Genomic DNA, 23399 nt, shown 5'->3' with positions numbered 1-23399 from the left:
TATTTCTAAGTAACTGAAAGTTCCCTTGGTAATTTCATGTAAAGGGCCAGTAAATAAGAGTCAGAGGGTGCCCAGGGTTGAAATAAAATGTACAGTGCATTGCAGAACCACCATGTCAGACAAGCTACAGTGTAAAGTTTCCTATGGGTCTTACCAATACATTTTCTGATACTGAAGTTGTAATCATTTTTCATTTCTTCAGCTAGATTAAGAAACAATTTCTCAAGTTTAGCATTCTTCAAAAGTTGAGCTGGTATATACTTTGAAATTCTGGTAATTTGTTCGCTCTCTTGAGGTTCAAGCATTTCTTGATAGATTCCATGGTATAAGTAGTAAAAATATCTCTGAAAATATAATCATTGGGAAAATGAAGCTATGACAATCAATGCAATTATAATTGTTGCCATGTTGTCCTAAATATAAGACAGCAGCTTTTGGGAAACATTTCCAAATACCTATCTTCACAAGAGCGGGAGCAGAGAGGAGGCCGGAAACTACAGGCCGGTTAGCCTCACCTCGGTGGTGGGAAAATTAATGGAGACTCTGCTGCAGGAAAGGATAGTGAATTATCTACAATCCGGTGGGTTGCTCAATCCAAGACAGCATGGATTCACCAGGGGAAGGTCCTGTCAGACGAATCAGATTGATTTTTTGATTGGGTGACTAGAGAATTGGATCAGGGAAGAGCGCTCGATGTAATTTACTTGGATTTTAGTAATGCTTTTGATATGGTCCCATTTAGGAGACTCATAAATAAAATGAGAAGCTTGGGAGTGAGCACCAAGGTGGTGGCGTGGATTACAAACTGGTTGATGGATAGAAGGCAGCGTGTGATGGTAAATGGAACCTGCTCTGAAGAGAAAATGGTGTTAAGTGGAGTACCACAGGGATCAGTGTTGGGACCGGTTCGTTTAATATCTTTGTGAGTGATATTGCAGAAGGGATAGAAAGTAAAATTTGTCTATTTGCAGATGATACTGAGATCTGCAACAGAGTGGACACGCAGGAAGGAGTAGAGAGAATGAGATGTGACTTAAGGATGCTTGAACAGTGGGCAAAGATATGGCAGCTGGGATTCAATGCCAAGAAGTGCAAAGTCATGCATCTGGGATGTGGTAATCCAAAAGAGTTGTGTGTGAGGGGGGGTGAAGGGCTTTTGTGCACGGAAGAAGAGAGAAACCTTGGGATTGTAGGGTCTAGCTATTTGAAGATGGCAAAGCAATGTGACAAGGCAATAGCAAAAGCCAGAAGAATGCTGGGCTGCATTGAGAGAGGTATAACCAGTAAGAAAAAGGAGGTGATAATCCCCTTGTACAGGTCCTTGGTGAAGCCTCATCTGGAGTACTGTGTTCAGTTCTGGAGACCGTATCTCAAAAGGAACAGAGACAGGATGGGGGCAGACCAGAGAAGGGCAACCAAAATGGTGGTGAGTCTCCATCAAATAACTTATGAGGAGAGGCTGACTGTCCTAAATATGTATTCCCTGAAAGAGAGGAGATGCAGGGGAGATATGATACAGACCTTCAGATACCTGAAAGGTTTTATATAAGATCATAAGAAATTGCCAAGCTGGGCCAGACCAAGGGTCCATCAAGCCCAGCATTCTGTTTCCAAAAGAGGCCAAACCAGGCCACAAGAACCTGGTAATTACCCAAACACTAAAAAGATCCCATACCACTGATGCAATTAATAGCAGTGGCTATTCCCTAAGTAAACTTGATTAATAGCAGTTAATGGACTTCTCCTCCAAGAACTTCAAACCTTTTTTGAACCCAGCTACACTAACTGCACTAACCACATCCTCTGGCAACAAATTCCAGAGCTTAATTGTGCGTTGAGTGAAAAAGAATTTTCTCCGATTAGTCTTAAATGTGCTACTTGCTAACTTCATGGAATGCCCCCTAGTCCTTCTATTATTTGAAAGTGTAAATAACCGATTCACATCTACTCGTTCAAGCCCTCTCAAGATCTTAAAGACTTCTATCATATCCCCCCTCAGCCATCTCTTCTCCAAGCTGAACAGCCCTAACCTCTTCAGTCTTTCCTCATAGGGCAGCTGTTCCATCCCCTTTATCATTTTGGTTGCCCTTCTCTGTACCTTCTCCATTGCAACTATATCTTTTTTGAGATGCGGCGACCAGAACTGTACACAGTATTCAAGGTGCGGTCTCACCATGGAGCGATATAGAGGCATTATGACATTTTCTGTTTTATTAACCATTCCCTTCCTAATAATTCATAACATTCTGTTTACTTTTTTGACTGCTGCAGCACACTGAGCTGATGATTTTAAAGTATTATCCACTATGATGCCTAGATCTTTTTCCTCGGTGGTAGCTCCTAATATCAAACCTAACATCATGTAACTACAGCAAGGGTTATTTTTCCCTATATGCAACACCTTGCACTTGTCCACATTAAATTTCATCTGCCATCTGGATGGCTAATCTTCCAGTCTTGCAAGGTCCTCCTGTAATGTATCACAGTCTGCTTGTGATTTAACTACTCTGAATAATTTTGTATCATATGTAAATTTGAATTCCTCACTCGTATTCCTTTCCTGATCATTTATAAATATATTGAAAAGCACCGGTCCAAGTACAGATCCCTCCAATGTTTACCTTTCTCCACTGAGAAAATTGACCATTTAATCCTACTCTCTGTTTCCTGTCTTTTAACCAGTTTGTAATCCATGAAAGGACGTCACCTCCTATCTCTTGACTTTTTAGTTTTCTTAGAAGCCTCTCATGAGAGACTTTGTCAAACCCCTTCTGAAAATCCAAATACACTACATCTACCAGTTCACCTTTATCCACATGTTTATTAACCCCTTCAAAAAAATGAAACAGATTTGTTAGGCAAGACTTCCCTTGGGTAAATCCATGTTGACTGTGTTCCATTAAACCATGTCTTTCTATATGCTCTACAATTTTGATCTTGAGAATAGTTTCCACTATTTTTCCCGGGACTGAAGTCAGGCTCACTGGTCTATAGTTACCCGGATCGCCCCTGGAGTCCTTTTTAAATATTGGGGTTACATTGGCCACCCTCCAGTCTTCAGGTACAATAGATGATTTTAATGATAGGTTACAAATTTTAACTAATAGATCAGAAATTTCATTTTTTAGTTCCTTCAGTACCCTAGGATGCATACCATCCGGTCCAGGTGATTTGCTACTCTTTAGTTTGTCAATCTGGCCTACTACATCTTCCAGGTTCACAGTGATTTGGTTCAGTTCGCCTGACTCATCACCCCTGAAAACCATCCCAGGAACTGGTATCTCCCCAACATCCTCATTAGTAAACACAGAAGCAAAGAATTCATTTAGTCTTTCTGCAATGGCTTTATCTTCCCTAAGAGCCCCTTTAACCCCTCAGTCATCTAGTGGTTCAACTGACTCTCTCACAGGTTTCTTGCTTTGTATATATTTTTAAAAGTTTTCATTATGAGTTTTTGCTTCTATGGCCAACTTCATTTCAAATTCTCTCTTTACCTTTCTTATCAATGTTTTACACTTAACTTGACAATGCTTATGTTTTATCCTATTTTCTTCAGCTGGATCCTTCTTCCAATTTTTGAAGGATGTTTTTTTGGCTAAAATAGCCTCTTTCACCTCACCTTTTAACCATGGCGGAAATGATGCACAATCAATGACAAACCTCTTCCATTGGAAAGAAATCAGTAGAACTAGGGGTCATGAAATGAAATATCAGGGAGGACGTCTCAGAACCAATGTCAGGAAATATTTCTTCACAGAAAGGGTGGTGGATGCCTGGAATGCCCTTCCGGAGGAGGTGGAGAAGACAAGAACAGTTAACGTTTTCAAAGGGGCATGGGATAAACACTATAGATCCCTTAAGACTAGAGGATGTGAATGAAGAAAAGAGTGCATGGGGGTAACTTGCTAGGGTGGTGGTTACTACCCTTAACTAATAAGCCCTTATGCTGTTGATGCAACTCCATCATTACTATCTGCTTCAATGGCAGGAAGAAAAGAGGAATTAGATTCAGACAGCAACCAACAAGGACATTGAAATGCACAGTCTGGGAAAACGAATAAGCATCGGAGTAACTTGCTGATATGGTGGTTACTACCCTTAACCAATAAGCCTTTATGCTGTAAATGCAACTCCAATATTGCTCTCTGCTTCAGTGGCAAGAGGGAATAGGGAATTGGACTCAAACAGCAACCAATAAGGGCCCTGATTTTGACAGTCTGCGAAACTAATATTTATAAAGGTGGCTTGTATGGCCAGTAGTTACAACCATAAGCTTGCTGGGCAGACTGGTTGGACCATTTAGTCCTTTTCTGCCATCATTTCTATGTTTCTATGAATATGATCCATAGAAAGAGACAATAGTTAAGAGGATGAGAAGAAGAAGGAAGATAACCATAATTAGAGGTTGATACATTTCTTACGCCTGGGAAATTATGCACTACTGTGGAACGCAGATTTCCCTTCCTGTGCAGAATTTTACTTTTTGGGGCAGAATTTGTAGAGAGGCCTGGCATGCTGCAAGTGGAGCCTACTCTGCTCTCGACAATGATAAATAAGGCCCGGCATGCCATGGGCGGAGTTCATCCTGCTTGCAGTGAAGATATCACAGACCCGGTGGCCTTGAGTGGAGCCTATCCTGCTCACAGTGAAGATAAGTAAGGCCTGGTATGCCACGAGCTGAGCCCATCCCACTCGTGGCGAAGAACTGACAGGCCCAATGAGAGACAGCCTGTGTGCAGAGGAGGTTTACATATGTGAGAGAGAGGGAGCCAGTGTGCAAGGGTGTGTGTATGTGGGTGTGAGAGAGAGCCTGTGTGAGGGTGCATGGGTGTGAGTAAATTTGAGGAGAGATTGTGAGGAAATGTGCATATTAGTGACAGATTGGGAGCTGTGTGTGTGTGTATGAGTGAGTGAGGATGCATGTCTGTTTTAACAGAGGGAGCCTGGGTCAGGGTGTGTATGCAAGAAGGAGAGGGAGCCTGTGTCAGGGATTTCTGAGAGAGAGAAAAAGATAGCTTGTGTGAGGATGTGTGTGCACAAGAGAGAGAGCCTGAGTGAGGGTGTGTGGGTGTGTGTGCAAGAAAGAGTGGGAACCTGTGTGAGGGAGTGTGTGTATGCGAGAGAGGGAGCCTGCATGAGGCGACAGATGTGTGCAAGAAAGAGAGGGAGCTTGTGTGAAGAGGGTGTGTGTACAAGAAAGAAAGGGATCCGTGTGAGGGGGATGTGTGTGAGTGAGGGAAGGATGGAGCCTGTATAAGGAGCAGTATGAAAGAGGGATCAAAATGGGAGTGGAGGGCTGGGGAATGAAGATAGAGTTGAAGAAGATGAGCCTAGAGGGGAGGGAAAAAGGGTGGAGGCCTGAGAGGGCAAAGTGAAAGGGGTCTGGCCAGGAAGTAGGGAGACAGGGTGGAAGAGTGGAAGAGACACTTTTACCGTGTACTATGGAAATTCTGCTCAAACAGGTGAATTTTCAAAGGACTTATTCGCATAAATGTAACATACTATAAAAGCAATTTTCAAAAGTCATTTACTTGAGTAAAGTGCATTTACACGAATAAATCTTATGACATATTGTAGTAATTTTCAAAAAACCCCTTTCACAGGTTAAGTACATTTGCATGTATAAAAGCCAGTTTTACATGTGTAAATGGTTTTGAAAATCAGGCCCAAAATATTTAAAACTCTGCATCTTCGAGTATTAACTTTTCTGTATTACATTTTAAATTAATTACTCAGACTGTTATGTATATTGTGTTATTTTGGCCAATATAAAAGTATGCAGAATTTTGTAGAATTTTAAATGTTTGTGCGCAGAATTTTAAATTTTTGTGCACAGAATTGCCCCAGGAGCAATTTCTAAAAGCAAAAGAAAAAAAATATTTAGTAGATTCTGCTTGTCTGTTTTTTTATGGGTTTATAATGAGAGTCTATGGAAAAATGGGTTTTAATATATGGAATTTTGATACGGAAAACATTGTGGAAATGGATCTCTTCTATATAGCGAGAGACTGCTATCCTTTTGTAGCTCCACCATCAGTGACAATCATTGGTCAGTAGTCACAGATGACTGCTCACTCAAGAGCCCTGTGTGCATGCATTCTTAATCTTGTCAGTAGTTGTCACTGTTGTGCAATGGCTGGGACTTACCCTCTCCCAGGGCTTCAGTTGTAACTTCAATTGTCTCAACTTTCTATCAACCTCTAGAATGAACAGAAACTGGGTCAGAAATCTAAAAAAGGTTCTTTTTGACAATGACTTCCACACCGTTCTTCAGGCATCAATTTTTCCCATAATTGACTACTGCAACAGTCTCTATCTTGGTCTTCCTTACATTTATCTTCGTCCTTTACAGTTACTCCTTAATTATGCTGCCCGCCTACTCACCAGTCTAAAAAGATCTGAGCATATTACACCTGTGTTTATCGAACTCCATTGGCTCGCAGTACAAGAAAGAATCAAATACAAAATTGCAATGCTAATTTTCAAGCTCCTAAACGCTGATTTTTCCCATTGGGCTAACTCTTTGCTCAAATTTTATCAGCCCACCCGAACCCTAAGATCCTTCTCAAAATTCTATCTCCTAAGACAGCCAGACTGCATATTACCAGAGAACGTGCCTTTTCAATGGCTGGACCAACATTTTGGAATACACTTCCATTGGATTTGAGACGATCAGAATCACTTAAGGATTTTAGAATAGCAATAAAAACATTTTTATTTAAACAATGTTATTTCTGACATGTTTTATTTTCATTTATTTTATTTTATTTTGTTTTTACCTGTTTTAATTTGTTACGTTAGTGTTTTTATTTATAACTAATCGTGTTTTAGCACTGATTTATATTTGAGTCTACTGCATTGTTTTTATTCGTTTATGTATTGTTGTTTACATGATTTTATTATGTATGTTTTATTGTTCATCACTCAGGCTGGTACCGTGTTGAGCAATTAAGAAATATAATAAATGTAAATGTAACCAGGGTTTTCTGCATTGCAGTACCCAGCTCTACCACTGGGCTATTGAATCAGCAAAGCCATCATTATTTAATGTCACTTTCTAAACAAATTGTAAAATATATTTTCTAAAATATTATAAGTTTACTAGTAACATATTCAACAAAATACTAATTAGCAGTTTCTTAGACAGAAATTAGAAGCACAAGCAGCACTTGAGAAAGAACAAAAGTAGAATAAGAGGGAAGGCAAGAGAAAAGCAAAATAGAGAAAGTAATTGGATTAAAATTATGAAGATTTTTATGTGGAATAAAAGGTGAGAAGATGAAAATGAGATAATGAGAAAGCTTGGAGCAGATTAGGGGAATGAAAAAAAGAAAACATAGCCCTTAAACAAAATAAAATCAGGATTAGTTGGGGATGAAGGAAACTCAAAAGAATCAATTAGAGAAGAGAAGGTGAACTTAACAAGGGCAGTATTTAAATGCAGACTGCAATTATCCAGGACTATAACTAGCCGTGTGAAATCAGCAAGAGAGAAGAAAATGAGTTAGAGTTATTGAAAAATAAATTTAGAGAATCAAGAAGACAATAGACTCAGAGTAAAGGAGTTAAGTGGAGACAGTAAAAGAGATGGTGTGAAATTCAAATGCAGGATAGTCAAACACATGAACAGATGGAACAGAACAAGTACAGGGATATATGTGCACCAATGACAGTATCAAAAAAAAATACAGCAAAAAGAAACAGATAAAATTGCACAAGTATGAGGCAGTGGACACGGTTCTCAGTGCGATTATCAGGAACTGCATTTGCTTGGTGTGCAAATAGGACTCCGAATGCTGATTATGTGATGATGGATGAGACAGTTTAGAAAAAATACAGCATTTTAAATGTTAACGATACAGACCTCTAGATCTCTGTCTGAAGGTATATTTTCTTCCTTGTCTATGTCCTCCTCTTGTTGAAACATAATATTTAATTGTTCTTCTGGGGACATTGGTCTGCTTTCTGGATAAATTATAACCCCTAACTGTGCACCAAACCCATCTGCTGATGACAGAGCCAAAGGACTAATTTGGGTTACAGTGATTCTGAAATAAATGTGCATTATAAAGTAAACACACAAATAAGTAGCAATAAACACTGCAGCTAAACTAATCAAATAATATAAAAGACTTCTGAAGATATATTCTCTTCAGATTAACAGTAATATGTCATGCACTAAAATGGGATTTTTAAATTTGATGGCTAATGATGATAATATGGTGGGATTTGCATAAAAATGACAAAATCAATATTTTAATAATTTATCACAATGTATATATGTTTAGCATATTAACAATTTTATTTGATTTTATAATAGCTGTATTGTTTTACATTTACAGTTTTCTGGTGGTTGAAGCCATTTGACCTCCAACTGTTTTCAATATATGCAAATATATTTCACTTCTAGTTCTTATACCTAAGCTTATTTTACTTGTTTGTGTTTCAGTCTCTGCTCCTCCTATGTTACGTCAGGCAGTAGATGGATAAATTAAACATATTTCCTTAGCTACATAGGAACCCCATATCCAAATGTATCTGAATTGAAAGCGGACTAGATTAGACACAGTTAATGCAGTGTATCCTTAATCAGGAAAATGCAGTTTTAGAGAGCAGTCTTGCAGTGCCAAACACAAGGTTCTATAACCTATTTCACTTACATCTGGAGCCACTAGCCACCATGATAGACGAACTATGTATTACTTGCTATATATATGCTGACAACATTCAGTTTATAGCCTTCATTAACCCTGTAGAGTCTGATGATAGGACAGGATTGAATAATTGTTCAACATTAATTGCCAAGTAGCTGGAGGAGCATAAACTAAAACTCAAGACTATCAAAAACAGAAGCACAATGGCTAGGGAGAGCTAACTGACCTTTGAATACGTTTCCTACTGTACCTGGAGTCACGATTTGCCTTAAAAGTATGTTTACAGTCCTTAATATGAACAATCTAATCTCAGCAGGGCCGGATTTACATTTTGAGCAACCACAGCTAGAGGAGGCAGGGTCCTTTTCTTCCTCTTCCCCATCAAATGAATCACAAGATATGGAGTGGGAGAGGGGGTTTGACTCTCACCCCACCCCCCAAAGGCATCAAAAGTACCAGGGGGAAGGAAAGGAGAGGGAAGTGAGGGATCACAGATTGCCAGAGCTCTAGATTCTCCCCTTTCCAGTTCTCCCCTCCCAGCTACTTCTCACCTGAAGTAGCAACGGGGCCTTGATCTGGCGGCAGGAGCAATTTCAAAAGAAGAATAATTCAGCATGGGGCCTCCAGCTCCCCATCAGGTGCTAAAGAATCTATGGTGACCCTGAGCCCTCCGCACTGCTTTCCGGTTACTCTGGAAACCCTTGCAAAGGGCAGGGCTGAATTTCTTGTTCAAGGTTCCTGCTGCAGGATCAGCATTACTTAGGTAAGAAGTAACTGGGACGCAGGCTGAGATAGAGGCTGCAACACTCCCATGCCTATCAAGATTTGGTACCAGAGGTAGTTGCCTTTGTTGTCTATTCCTAAATCCAGGCATGTATCTCAGCAGTCATTCACTCATTGCTTTTACTTACAGTTTCTACATCAACTAAGAGCTTTATTAGATAAGAAAGACTTAGAATCTTTAGTATACTCCTTGATTCTTTTGCAGTTGATTTACTGTAATGCCCTATATCAGGATTATGCTGTTAGAATTTTCATACTTGCAAGAGGCACAAAATACAGCAGCCAAACTGAAATTTGGGGCTAGGAAATATGATTCAGTTATGCCATGTTTGATAAAATTACACTGGCTACTTATTATTGCTAGGAGCAATTTTTAAATTCTCATGCTAGTCTATGAGATCTGAGGTGGGCCTGCCCCCAGTACTTACTGATCGTTTGCTGTCATAGAAACCAACTCATTCTCTGTGTTCTTTGAGGCAAGACTTGCATGTGGTCCCTTCCCCTTGTAAGATAAGCCTAGAACAAACTGGTAGAACAGCAATCAGCTCTACTGCTTCTACCCTTTGGAGCAGTCTTCCACAATGTATCAAGAAAAACAAGTTTGCTTACCGTAAACGTTGTTTCCGTAGATAGCAGGATGAATTAGCCATGCTGTCCTGGGATCTGTCAATCAGGTCCGGGAGGCGGAGCTTGATAAAGCAGAGGATAGATCTTTGTTCCCTCTGCGGCTGCGCGTGGGTTCCCGCGCAGGAAGTACAGATTCTCCTCAGTCTGTGATTAAGCAGTGGTAGATCGAAATATAGGTGATTGCCAGGGAGGAGGGTGGGTCAGCATGGCTAATTCATCCTGCTATCTACGGAAACAACGTTTACGGTAAGCAAACTTGTTTTTTCCCGTCGATAGCAGGGATGAATTAGCCATGCTGTCCTGGGAGTTCCAAGCTCCCAATCACGTTCTGTGTATTTTTTTTTTTTTTTTTTTTTTTTTGAACGTGAAATGTTTGTGGCAATCACTTCGTCTGAGCTGTTGCGGATTGTAGGATTATCTGACCTAGCATTGTATCCGCCGAAGCTTGTTGATCCAAGCAGTAATGTGCTGTGAAAGTGTGAAGCGATGTCCAAGTCGCCGCCTTGCATATATCTATGGGCTGAATATTCCTGAGGTGAGCCCATGTTGTTGATAGGGCCCGCACCTGGTGCGCCTTAGGTTTAGGAAGTAATGTTAAGTTCTGTTTGTCATAGCAGAACTGGATGCATTGGATAATCCAGCTCGAAATGGTTCGTTTTGTGACCGGAAGTCCAGGTCCCTTAGGGTCAAAGGACAAAAATAGTTGAGATGGTCGTGAAGCAGCCGCTGTTCTATTTCTGTAATAAGCTAATGCTCTTTTACAATCCAGTGTATGCAGTAAGGATTCGCGTTCATTGGCATGCGGCTTTGGAAAAAAGGTTGGTAAGTCAATAGTCTGATTAATATGAAATTGTGACACGACCTTTGGCAGGAAGGAGGGGTGCGTCCGTAGTACTACCTTCTGATGGAAAAACTGTAGGTATGGTTCATAATGAACCAACGCCTGTAGTTCGCTTACCCGTCTCGTTGAAGTGACTGCGACAAGAAATACTACTTTCCAGGTTAGGTATTTTAAGTGTGCGGATTCTATGGGTTCGAATGGAGCACGCATAAGTTGTTCTAATACTATGTTGATGTTCCATGGAACTGCCGGTTTCTTGTACGGTGGTCTAATGTGGAGCATGCCTTTAAGAAATCGAGCCAGAAGAGGATGAGCCGCTATTGTTACATTATTAACTGGCCTATGGTAGGCTGCAATAGCGCTCAGATGGACTCGAATGGATGCTGTTGCTAAGCCCGCTTCGTATAGGGTGTGCAGATAATTCAGCAATTGTTGAGGCGTGCAATCCATGGGAGAAACCTGGTTCAAAAGACACCACGAGGTATACCTCTTCCACTTGTAACTATAGTTCAATCTAGTGGAGGGTTTCCTGGATTCGAGAAGTATGAGCTGAGCCCTCTGAGAAACTTCTTGTTGTGTTAGCAACCACCTGTCAGCCTCCAGGCTGTCAAATGGAGGGAGGAGTGTAGCGGATGTAGCAGCGTTCCTTGCTCCTGGAGTAGAAGGTCTGGACGATTCGGAAGTCTGATCGGATCGTCCACTGAAAGGCGAAGGAGGTAACTGTACCATGGTTGGCGTGGCCAAGCTGGGGCGATGAGTATCATTTGTGCCCTGTCTGCTATGCACTTTTGTATGGTCCTGGTGATCAGAGGGATCGGTGGAAAGGCATATAGAAGGCCTGAAGACCACGGGATCAGAAAAGCGTCCTGTGCTATCCTGAGCCTGCTGGAATGGAGGGAACAGAACTTGGGAAGCTGCGTGTTGTGTTCCGTAGCAAACAGGTCTATTGTCGGAGTTCCCCACTTGCTGAATATGTGGAGAATTACTTCTCCATTGAGGGACCATTCGTGGGGATGAAAAATACGACTTAATTTGTCCGCCCTTGTATTTGCTATTCCTGGCAGATATGTAGCCTGAAGATGGATGCTCTGTTTCTGAGCTAGGTGGAAAATCTGTAGTGTTTCTCTGCACAGGATCCAGGAGCCTGAGCCCCCCTGTTTGTTTATATAGAACATTGCCACTTGATTGTCCGTATATACCATGAGTCTGCGGCCACGCAAAAATGTCTGGAATGCTCGCAACGCCAGTCGAATTGCTCTCAGCTCCAGTAAGTTGATCTGTAGGGATTGTTCTGCTAAAGTCCATAATCCCTGCGTCTCGTATACCTCTAGATGTGCTCCCCAGCCTTTTCGGGAAGCGTCCGTCGTGAGGACTGTGTTGTGTATGGGCTGTCGAAAGAGAGCTCCTTTCACTAAGGTGGATGGAAGGAGCCACCAAGCTATGTCCTTGAGCATTTCCCTTGTTAAGAGGATGGACTGAGTGAGAGGCTGCGAATGCTGTCTCCACTGTCGTTTGAGTCCCCACTGTAATCTTCTCATGTGTAATTTGGTATTCGGAACCAGGAAATTGGCTGCTGCCATGTGGCCGAGGACTACTAGAACCTGACGTGCTGATGTTCTTTGCTTTGTGTGCAGCTTCAGTAGGAGCTGTCGTAACTGAAGTTGTCTGTCCTGCGGCAGATATGCTCTGGTTCGCGTAGTGTCCAGATATGCCCCTATAAATTGGAGTTGTTGCGTCGGTTGTAAGTGAGACTTCTGGAGTTGACTACCAACCCCAAGTGTTGTAAACATTGCAGGATGAGATGTAGGTGAGAGTTGAGGAGTTCTCGGGTCTGAGCTACTATTAGCCAATCGTCCAAATAAGGGAAGATTGTCATTCCCTGTAGTCTGAGATGAGCCACCACCACTACCATGCACTTGGTGAACACTCTGGGTGCAGCTGATAACCCAAAGGGGAGTACTCTGTACTGGTAATGATTGTGTTGGTAACGAAAGCATAGGTAACGCCAGGAAGAGGGGTGCATTGGAATGTGGGTGTATGCATCCTTCAGGTCGATTGAACACATCCAGTCGTTGGTCTGCAAGAGTGGAAGGATTGACTTCAGGGATACCATTTTGAATTTTTCCTTTACCAGAAATTTGTTGAGTTCGCGTAGATCCAAGATCGGACGTAGGCCGCCTGATTTCTTTGGGATGAGGAAGTATGGAGAATAGAAACCTTGGTTGTGCAAGTTCTTGGGAAGAAGTGTTATGGCCTTTGCTTGACAAAGGAGGGATATCTCCTGTTGAAGCTGTGGGTGAGACCGCAGCTGGTTTGGAGAGGTGAATTGTGGAAGGTGAGGTTTTGACTGAAAATGTAGATGATACCCCTGACGTACAATGTCGAGAACCCATTGGTCTGATGTTATATGTTCCCACACTTGTAGACGAGCTTGGATTCGTCCCGGCGGTAGTGATGGACGTGGTGGTGGCATTAGATTAAAAAAGATTGAACCGGCTTAGCTGCCGCCGGTTGTGTCTGGGTTTGTTGACGGGGCGCCCGTTGTTTACCCCTTCGTGGAATTTGAGCGGTGTGTTGGTTAGATTGTGATCTCTGGTATGTAGAATACGGTTGAGCACGATATCCTTGATAAGAGCGATATGGACGACGTCCATATGACGATCTGCGAGGGTATGGGTAGCCCCGTCTGGAAGACTGGTAAGGTTGATGCGATTGCAGCGACTGTACCGCTAATGCTTCCTCCTTTAGTTTTCCCACAGTCTCCTGTAGTTTGGTGCCGAAAAGGTGTTCCCCTGTGCATGGAAGGTTCGCGAGTTTTTCATGCACGTCCTCCCTAATAGAGCTGGAACGTAGCCACGCGGTTCTCCGCGCCGCTATGGCTGTGGCCGACGCTCTTGCTGAAGTCTCCATTCCCTCGTACATGGAACGTAGGAGATGCCTTGAGCATTCCTCCATATCATGAAGTGTTTGTGGTAATTTCTCCGCTGTAGTGGAGAGGAATCCTTTAGTGGCCTGTATGCACTCGTACATGTATTGAATCATGTAAAACTGGTGGTGGATGATACGAGTAGTGAGCATTGAATTTTGATAGATTTTCCTCCCAACTTCGTCTAGGTACTTAAGGTCCTTATTGGGAGGATATGTGGCATGAAGCTTTTGTTTTCTGAAGCGCTGCATTGCCGATTCTACTACTACGGACTCGTGAGGCAGTTGAGGGAGTGCGTACGGAGCTTCTTTCTTTATACGGAACTTAATATCTGATTTTCTAGATACGGCCTGTAGCGAGAAGGGAGTTTCCCATGATTTTAACATGAGTTTGTGCAGGAGATCATGAGGCGGAAGGGTGGTGGGTTCCCCCGGTACATCAAAAATTTTTAACAGTCCTAGGGTCTCTGCTCTAGGATCAGGTTCCTTTAGAAATTGTAACTGGAGGATGTTCGCCATTTTTTCTAAAAAGCGAGGATATGATAAGTCCTCCGGGGGAGAGTATGGTTCCGGTTGAGTGTCTGGAACATCCGAAGGATACCCCGTGGATGAAGAGGGGGATTCAGTCGGAGAGTGGAAGTGTTCTGGTGAGTTCCAATGGTGTGGAGAGGATTGAGGAGTATCCCGCTCCGGCGAGGTTGGTATATCTTCTCTGTCCGGTAATGGGGGTGTGTCCTCCGCTTCCGGTTGTGTAATCTTGGAATCTTTTCCCAATTTGAATGATGATTCCAATGTGCTATAAAATCCCGCCAGGGATTGGGATAGTTGCCAGAACGCATCCTTGGTGGCTTTTGTCATCTCTGGTCTATGGTGGCTTGTACTAGGTTTAGACGCACCGTCTGGTGTGCTGGAGGTCTTGGATGGAGAAGATGCCTGAGAGGAAGTCACATAAATCGGGGAATGTGAGCCTCTTGATCTGGATGGTTTGGATGACCTGGAGGTGGACGGGCTGACCGCCCTTTCCCGTCTGCGTCGATGGTGCGCTTCTCGTCCCTGCGTAGCATGTCTCGTTTTTGAGGTATTTGAGTCATGTGAAGACTGTCTCTTGGAGGCCCTAGATTCTCTAGAAGGCGATTTCTTAGTACGCTTGTGAGAATGTTCCCTATGATGTTTTGAGAGGGAGTATCTTTCCGGACGTTTGTCTGTATGTTCTGTGACAAACCGTCCCTCTGGGCCTATTCCGTTCTTCCCTGATGCTCTATCACTTTTGTAGGAAGAGTCAGGTGAGGCAGGGAGTGGTCGCTTCTTTGGACGTGGTTTTGGCCCCAACTCGGAGGTTGTTTTCTTATGTACTCCTGTGTTGTGTGAGGCCGATGGCATTGGTGCCCTCTTTGGGGCTGATGTTTCTGGTGAAGCAGCCCTGGAGCTTGGTTCCCGCGTCGTTGTCGGCGCCGACCTCTCTTGTGCTGGTCTGGATGCCAGTGAGTCCTGTACCTTCGACGGCTCCGACATCTCCTGCGCCCTTGACGGCGCCGGCGTCTTAGACGGCGCCGAAAGAGACGGCGCGTGGTCGGATTTCCCCCGCGCCGAGGAAGTAGATGTCTTCGGCGCCGTCTGCTTCGGAGCTCTATGGTGGGCCGATTTCATCTTGGTCTGGTGGCTTGATTCCGGCGCCGTGCGGTGTTTGGAGATCGGCGCCGTTGCACTCGGCGCCGTCTGCTGACCTATTTTCGGCGCCGTGAGTGTCCGCGCCCTTGGACTCGGCGCCATCTTCTGCGATTCACTCCGTGGAGTTTCCGGCGCCGTCTTATGTCCTTCTCTGTGCGCCATGTCTGCGCGTTTGTTTGGCGATAGGCCACACTTCGAGTCTCTGCTCGAAATACTGGGCGCTCCGTGTTTTTTGGGGAAAACAGAGCCCTGTTTTCCTACCTTCTTGTCACTGGGGCGTGGGGTGTCCGACGACGCCGTCCTTGGAGCGGAATACTTCAACTTTTTCACCGGGCCCGGTGAAGAGTGTACCTCAGAGGGGTCTGAGGTACTTAGAAGTTCCTGTAAGCGATACGCTCGCTGTCGCTTGGCTCTTGGAGACATTTTGGAGCAGAATTCGCAATTCGGGACATCATGGCTACCACCGAGGCATCGGTAACACCGGTCATGGCCATCCGTGACCGACATCACCTTACCACAGCGGCAGCGCTTGAAGCCCGATTTTGACATTCTGAGGAGAGTGTTGGCTCCGCGTGCGATCCCGCGCGCGGAAAGAACAGACTGAGGAGAATCTGTACTTCCTGCGCGGGAACCCACGCGCAGCCGCAGAGGGAACAAAGATCTATCCTCTGCTTTATCAAGCTCCGCCTCCCGGACCTGATTGACAGATCCCAGGACAGCATGGCTAATTCATCCCTGCTATCGACGGGAAAAGAAGAGAGTTAAGTGAAATTTTGAAAAAGTCTTAAAACCTGGCTGTTTTCCCAGGTTTATAATTTCAGCTAGAATCCTTGATGTGATTATATTATTCTGGTTGTTTTTAATGTGATTTCTTCTGATATTCTTGAAATTTGTTTTGTTTTGTTTTTATCATTATTCTTGTTTTACTGCTAGTTTTATTTACTGATATTAGTTATGATTAAGTAATGCTTTATTTAGTTTATTTCTGGTTTTATGATACTTTTGGATGTATTTTTATTATACATTTTATCTATAATTTTCTCTGGATATTGTAATTTTGTTATATTTATTAACTACTGTAATAGTATTAGTGGAATTGTGGTAAATCAAGTACATAATACTAATATTAATTATGGATATCAAGAAATAACCAATTTACAATAAAACTCCAAAAATGCCTAGTATCAGACTTGCAAATATATCTAGCAGATGAAATTTAGACTGACATTGGTCCTATTGGAGTACTTTTAATCTTGATAACTGGAAAGATACATTACCTGTCAGCATCATATTTACTTCTGAGAGAAAGTTTTGGCTTCTTCTGTGCAGATACAGACTCTTTTGAAGCTACAAGTTGTCATCAAGGAAATTAAGCAACTTCCCTTGGATAAAACACTCAGAAAATACAATAAATCTCAAGTAAGCACTATAATATAATACTATAAAATCTGCTTAAAAGAGTCATTAATGTCATTTTCACTTAATAAAGATGATGCAAAATATAGTTACATCAAAATAAGTACTGTTTATATATTACACTGAATCACTGAATAATATCAGATATTGTCATGTATCAGAAATTTTATTTAATGAATATACACAGTCACAGCTCCAATATGTTATAAGAAATATGCACCTACTTTTGTGATTAGTGTTTGTATAATTTAAATAAATAGGATACGGGACAGCTTTCTTTGTCTTGGTGATCCTAACGTGCTTGGTCTAACTGGTGCAATCTCCGGTAGATCCCCCAGTTTTAGGTCGCGTGCTGTAAGCGTGTAGTTATTAGCTATAGAATTACTTGGACTTCGGCAGTGGCGCTGCTCTTTAAAGGGAGCGGCCAAAGTCCATGGTGCATTTTGCATCAAAGGCGGGTAATAGCTGTGCTTAACAACAATCTAGAACAGAAAGAAATTCATATTAAATGAGTATATTATTCAAGAGGCAATTTCCTGTACCCAGCATTAGGACTGAATAAGAACCTGAATGCTACACAGATATGATTCAAGGATATTATATCCCACATGGTCAGTGGAGCCTTTCAGCATTGTTGGTAATGATAAGAAATGGGACTTCATTTATGTTTTTAAACCTATCCTGTGATTTCTAGCTGCTGAACTGCTGCTATTTCAAAGATTAGGTGCTGCAAAGGTCTTCAGAGTCCAAGTCACTGAAAGTTTGTCTTCTATTTGAATTTTCTTCATTAAAGTTAACTAATATTTGAAAGGAAATTTATTTTGACCAGGCCAGGATTATGACATAGGCCACATAGGCAACTGCTTACAGGGTCAAATTTTGAGGGTGCCATGTTGCCATCCTAGCCCGCCACTAGCATGGAGCAGTTACAGCAGTCGCGTAGCCAGAACTGATTTTTTTGGGTGGGCACAAGATTAACACAGGTGAGCTGTAGGCATGCCATTCTGAGACCTACTAGTTGCATTCTTATTGATAAATAATGCCATCTACTGTACCCTACAATGGCTTTCTAAGTAGTTTGCAAAGCCATTATGCATGAAACTTTAAAATATTTTACCTCAATTATTTCAAGCACTTACCAGCATTAAATAATATTCCTTATTAAGCTGTATTAATTTATTTTATATTTATTGCAGTTTATAAATGCTCAAGTATATCATGTACAAAAGCAAACAAAAAAACCAGATCCAACTGATCATGTAATAAAACAAAAATCAATGTATTCTTTCATGAATCCTCTTTGCAGAAAGCCAGAAATCATCATAATTAAATAAAATAGCATTACTCATCAGAACAGTACAGAGCAAAGCTAGGACAATTCACGTTACAACCAACATGAAAAAAAAATTCAAATTCTGGTTTCACTTCAGCAAAAAATATCCCTCCATTGCTAAACATTTTTGAAGTAACACAAACCCCCCTCAAAAAAAGAGACATCTAGAACCTTGCCATACCATACAATCACAGCACTGACTCTCAGGACTCAAATAACTGTAACCTTATGAAAAATCAGCAATGCAAATACTACACCAGGCCCTAGAACATTAATACATCACCTACTAGAATAACTGAACAAGCTGGACTGCTACAGGGAAACTACACGCTAGCAGAAATACTGCACTTCAGTCTCTCTCACACACACACACACACACATAAAACAGAGACAGATCCTTATCTAATATAGAAATAAGAGTCTATAAACTTAAAAACAGAAACATGCAGACAAAACCAAAATAGAAAGCCTGAGAAACTAGACTCTGAACAGTGGAATACTGAAGAAAGAGCAAAATACAAAAATATAAGAAATACACATTCCAATTGCTAAAACCTCAAAATAATTTTTTTTACCTTTGTTGTCTGATCTTTGTATTTTTCTAATTAGTTGGTCCCAGTCTCTTTTTTCCTACTTTTCCCTTGTTGGTCATTTCCTTTTTTAGGGTCTCTCTTCTCGTTCTGTTTCTTCTCCTACGGTCTTCTTCCCTTCTTCTCTCACACACACAAGCTCTCACTCTAACATGTTCTACCATACTTACACACATAAACTCTCATTCTCAAATCCTCTACCACAAACACAAGCTCTCCTTTCATATACTCTCACCCCTCACACACACACACAAGCTCTCACTCTCAAATGCTCTACCATGCACACAAACACAAGCTCTCGCTCTTACTTCCCAGCTCCCATTCTCTGACACACAGATGCACACCCAGGTTTCCATTCTTATACACACATAGACGCACACCCAAGCACCCATTCTCATGCAGACAGATGCACACTCAGGCTCCCAGTCTCACTCACATACACTCATGCCCAGGCTCCCATTCTCACCCCCCCCCCCCCCCACACACACACACACACACATCCAGGCTCCCATTCTTATCCACTCACACACACACCCAAGCTTCCATTCTAATCCACATACATATGCCCAGGCTCCTATTCTCACCCCCCCCCCACACACACACAACTAGGCTCCTCCCATATGGGAGGGAGAAGCCTATGCAGGGCCTATGAGTGTATGCCAGCTCATAAGAGTGATCAATACATTTTACAGGGCAGCGAGAACCACTCTGACTGCTTGTATGAAGTAACAGCTTTGCCCCAGCCTTGATGATGATTTCTGAGGAAGAAGGACTTCTCTCTTCACCCTCTTGATGTTTCTAAGGGGGGGGACCTCCCTTCACCCTCTGATATTTTCTGAGGGGGGGGACTTCTCCTTGCACCCTCTAATGATTTTTTAGAGGGGGACACTCCCCCCAGTGACTACAGGTGCCTAAATTTTAATCCAGCCCTAGGCTGTCTAGTATGTATTATGAACACAAGCCTTTCTGTGAATAGGAGGTTCAGTTTGTTTCTGCAAAGTGCCCATAGTTACTGTGTTTTCAGTCACCACAATGTAGTCACACAACGGACAGAGTGGTTCTCACTACCCTATAAAATGTATTCTGTACATTTAGAGGTTTATTTCACTTCCAAACGTATTTGTGTTCCTTGTATGTGGTCCTACTCCTGGCCCTTCCACAGTGGACACCAAACACATATTTGTTAAGCAATAAGGCCTTCATTGCTGCAGGGAAGGGAACATGCAGAGGCCATCTCAGCCTGTCATTTCTGATGGGCCTTTTCAATGCAATCATATCAGATGCTCTAGGTGAAATTTCCGCCATGCACCAACTCTTCCTCAGTCCCAGAAATATTCCCTTCTCTCTCTCATCCTCAGGGGCAATCTCTTCTCCCTTCCTCTCCACCCAAGCCCCAGGACTATCCAGATTCCCCTTTTCCTCTCCTTCCCCACACCCTGGCAACATCCCCCATTCCATTCCCTCAAGATCCCCCCCCCCCCCCTTGCCTCCTATTAGGGTGCTCATTACACGGCAGTTCTATCTCACCTGGGCCTCGGCCAACATTTGGAGTGCGAATGCCAGCCTAAGCAGGTGCTGAAACACATCTGGGAGTGACAGTGGCAGCAGCAGGCCTCAAAATATGGCGGCCATCCTTCTCCAATCCACTGCATGTGCTCCTCTGCTACATCTCTGCATGCTCAGGTCACAAGCGCAGTGTGACACCATATCGGGGGGAGAAGGGCAGGATGGATTCCTGCCTGCAGCAGAACAACTAATGGGAACCTTTACCAGTTTACTTCTTTTGGCCCACAACAGGCAAGGCAGCCCTGGCCTACTAGTGGATGGCCCAATCGATGCTGGCACAGTCCTGCTGCTGCCCCCAGAATGGTGGCACTCTAGGCAGCCACCTAATGCTCCCTCCGGCCCTGTGGCTAGTAGATGTCTCATCCGGTGATAGCAGATTAGTATACCTGATATAGCTCTGATGGCTCATCCGAGGATTCAGAAGGAAGAGGTGGTATTCCTGGCAACCCTTTAGAATGGCTCATATTATGCACAGAATCCTGATTTGACTAAAATGAAGAAAAAATGCTTTGAGTCTTTTACAACCAACATCAGCTGCTGTAACTTTTATTTAACTTTGTTACTGATATTTATGTATTTATTTATCTATTTAAATATGTTTATATTCCACCTATATCAATTAGTGTGCTAGGTGTATTATTACAACAACAAATGGATCAATACATTTATAAATACATTCAATAATAAAAGAAAAGGAAATAATACACAATAGTAATCATTCCAGATATACTAGTAGGAGAAAACATTCTTCAAGAGAAAGTGGCACCTCAGACAAATGGGTTTGGGGTATTTATTAAGAATACCGATTGAAATTCAAAAACTTACCACCTCAAATTCCCCCCCCCCCCTTTACTAACATCATCTCCATCCATAGTAACAACTTCTATTACAAGAACTGCATTCTCTGCATCAATCCAAAGCAGTTCAGCTGGTGCCAAAAAATCAACAAAGCAAAGGTTTCTACTCCAGGTATTTCCTTATTCTGAAGAAAACTAAAGATCTAAGACCAATTTTGGATCTCAGAGAACTGAATACATTTCTAAAGAGAGAAAAATTCCAGATGAACTCATTAGAAAAAATCCTCCTCCTACTCCAAAAACAGAACTGGTTAACCTCCTTGGATCTCCAAGATGCTTATATCCAAATCACCAAGAGGCACTTGAGGTTCATCCTGCAAGACCAACATTTTCAATACAGAATGTTGCCCTTCAGTTTAGCAGCAGCTCTGAGAGTCTTTACCAAGTGTCTAGCAGTACTAGCTATTCATCTACGAAAACAAAATTTACTTGTCTTTCCTTACCAGGACAATTGACTAATATCAAATACATCTTAAGAAAACTCTACAGAAGATATAAAACAAGTCATAGCCTCAGTGCATTGGCCTAGACTTTCTAATAAATTTAAAAAAGTCCAGCCTAGTTCCAAAACAACACCTAGAATCCATAGGTGCAAATCAAGAGAAAAGCATACCTTCCACTTCAAACGGTAAACAAAATTCAACAATTGATGCAGTCCTTCTTCAAGACAAAATGGATTATAGCTTGGAAATATATGAAACTATTGGGGCACATGGCTTTAACAGTACATATAACACCTCTAACAAGACTAAACATGAGACAAGCACAGTGGCACCTAAAAACATATGGGATCAGCATACTCAGTATCTCAATTGCAAAATACTGATACCAGAAGATCTATTACACAGTCTGAACTTGTGGATGAATAAAAAGAATCTATGTGAGGTCAAAGCATTCATCCCTTACAAGTACAAAAGACATTAACAACAGATGTATCAAACCAAGGTTGCGGAGCAAATGTGAACTCCCTATGCACTCAAGGAATCTGGACAAGACAAAAATCAACACTTTACATCAATATCCTAGAATTGAAAGCAATACACAACGGACTTTGGGTATTCAAAACTCGCCTGAAACACAAAACTGTGCAGATTCAGGCAGACAATCAAGTAGCAATGTTTTGCATCAGCAAGCAAGGAGGAACAGGCTCTTATCAACTTTGCAAAGAAGCATTGAGCATTTGAAGGATAACAAAATACAGATATCAGCAATTTCAGTACAAAACAAAATGTAAGAATGAAATGCTGTATTCATAATTCAACAAAACATTTTATTATTATTTTTCTTTTCATGTTTATCCAGCAAAGTCTTCTTCTGCTTCTTTAGCCCTAATGTGCTTAATTTTCATGAAAAATCACCTAACACACTATGGAAAACATATTCATCACTATCACTTGCTATAGAAGTACAGCGTATTTATTTCAGCATCAGTGGTGCTTGCAGGGATTGTTCTTGTAACAATTTATTCATCCCTATTTTTTTTTACCTGCCCCGCCCCATTCCCTCTTATTTATTTATGTATTTAAAATCTTTTCTATACCGTCATTAAGCGGGCGCCATCACAACGGTTTACATAACTATATTTTGTATAAAAAGTCTAGGATTCTAACAACTAACAGGTGCCATCAAAATACTGTAACATAGTATCATAATAAATATTACTCGGTGGGTGTTTATAAGTTATGTCCAGTTTTCTTTGTTTTAGCTATAAAACTTAACACTCGTTCTTTGTTTAAAAATAAAAAGGAAAGAATCGGAGTATAAAAATGAGAAGCACTTCCTCAGAAGCATTTTCTGCAGGCGCCCATGCTGAGCATTACATATGGTAGGGTGGTCTTTGTTCTTTATCCTTCTTGAGCTAACATTTCCACTGAGGTTACAAAAGTCATATCAGATTTTAGGGACATCCTTCACTAAAAAGGTTCACATATAGGAAAATTGGTTCTTACCTGCTAATTTCCATTCCTGGAATACCACAGATTAGTCCAGATGAGTGGATTTTGCATCCCTACCAGCAGATGGAAGCAGAGAATACAAACTTTTCAGACACTGCTATGTAACATAGAGTGTCACCTGCAGTCACTCAGTATCATCTGTATCCAAGCTATGATGAATGTCATAAAAAACTAACCTAACTCC

The 23399-nt window shown here is 42.0% G+C and overlaps 1 protein-coding gene across 1 annotated transcript in view; it reads right to left on the bottom strand.

Moving 5' to 3' along the window:
* The window catches only part of DNAH3 (dynein axonemal heavy chain 3), a 184433-nt gene that overhangs the window by 151993 nt on the left and 9041 nt on the right, over positions 1–23399 (bottom strand). Inside the window, exons 2-6 of the mRNA XM_029576090.1 lie at positions 20790–20891; positions 17180–17396; positions 16776–16845; positions 7865–8048; positions 155–344 (exon numbers count right to left, since the gene is read on the bottom strand). Coding sequence (XP_029431950.1) covers positions 155–344; positions 7865–8048; positions 16776–16845; positions 17180–17396; positions 20790–20891 — 763 coding nt within the window. The remainder of the gene's footprint in view (positions 1–154; positions 345–7864; positions 8049–16775; positions 16846–17179; positions 17397–20789; positions 20892–23399) is intronic.

The sequence above is a fragment of the Rhinatrema bivittatum genome, chromosome 14, assembly GCF_901001135.1.
Source record: "Rhinatrema bivittatum chromosome 14, aRhiBiv1.1, whole genome shotgun sequence".
NCBI lineage: Eukaryota > Metazoa > Chordata > Amphibia > Gymnophiona > Rhinatrematidae > Rhinatrema > Rhinatrema bivittatum.
This window is presented reverse-complemented; position numbering and strand designations above follow the sequence as displayed.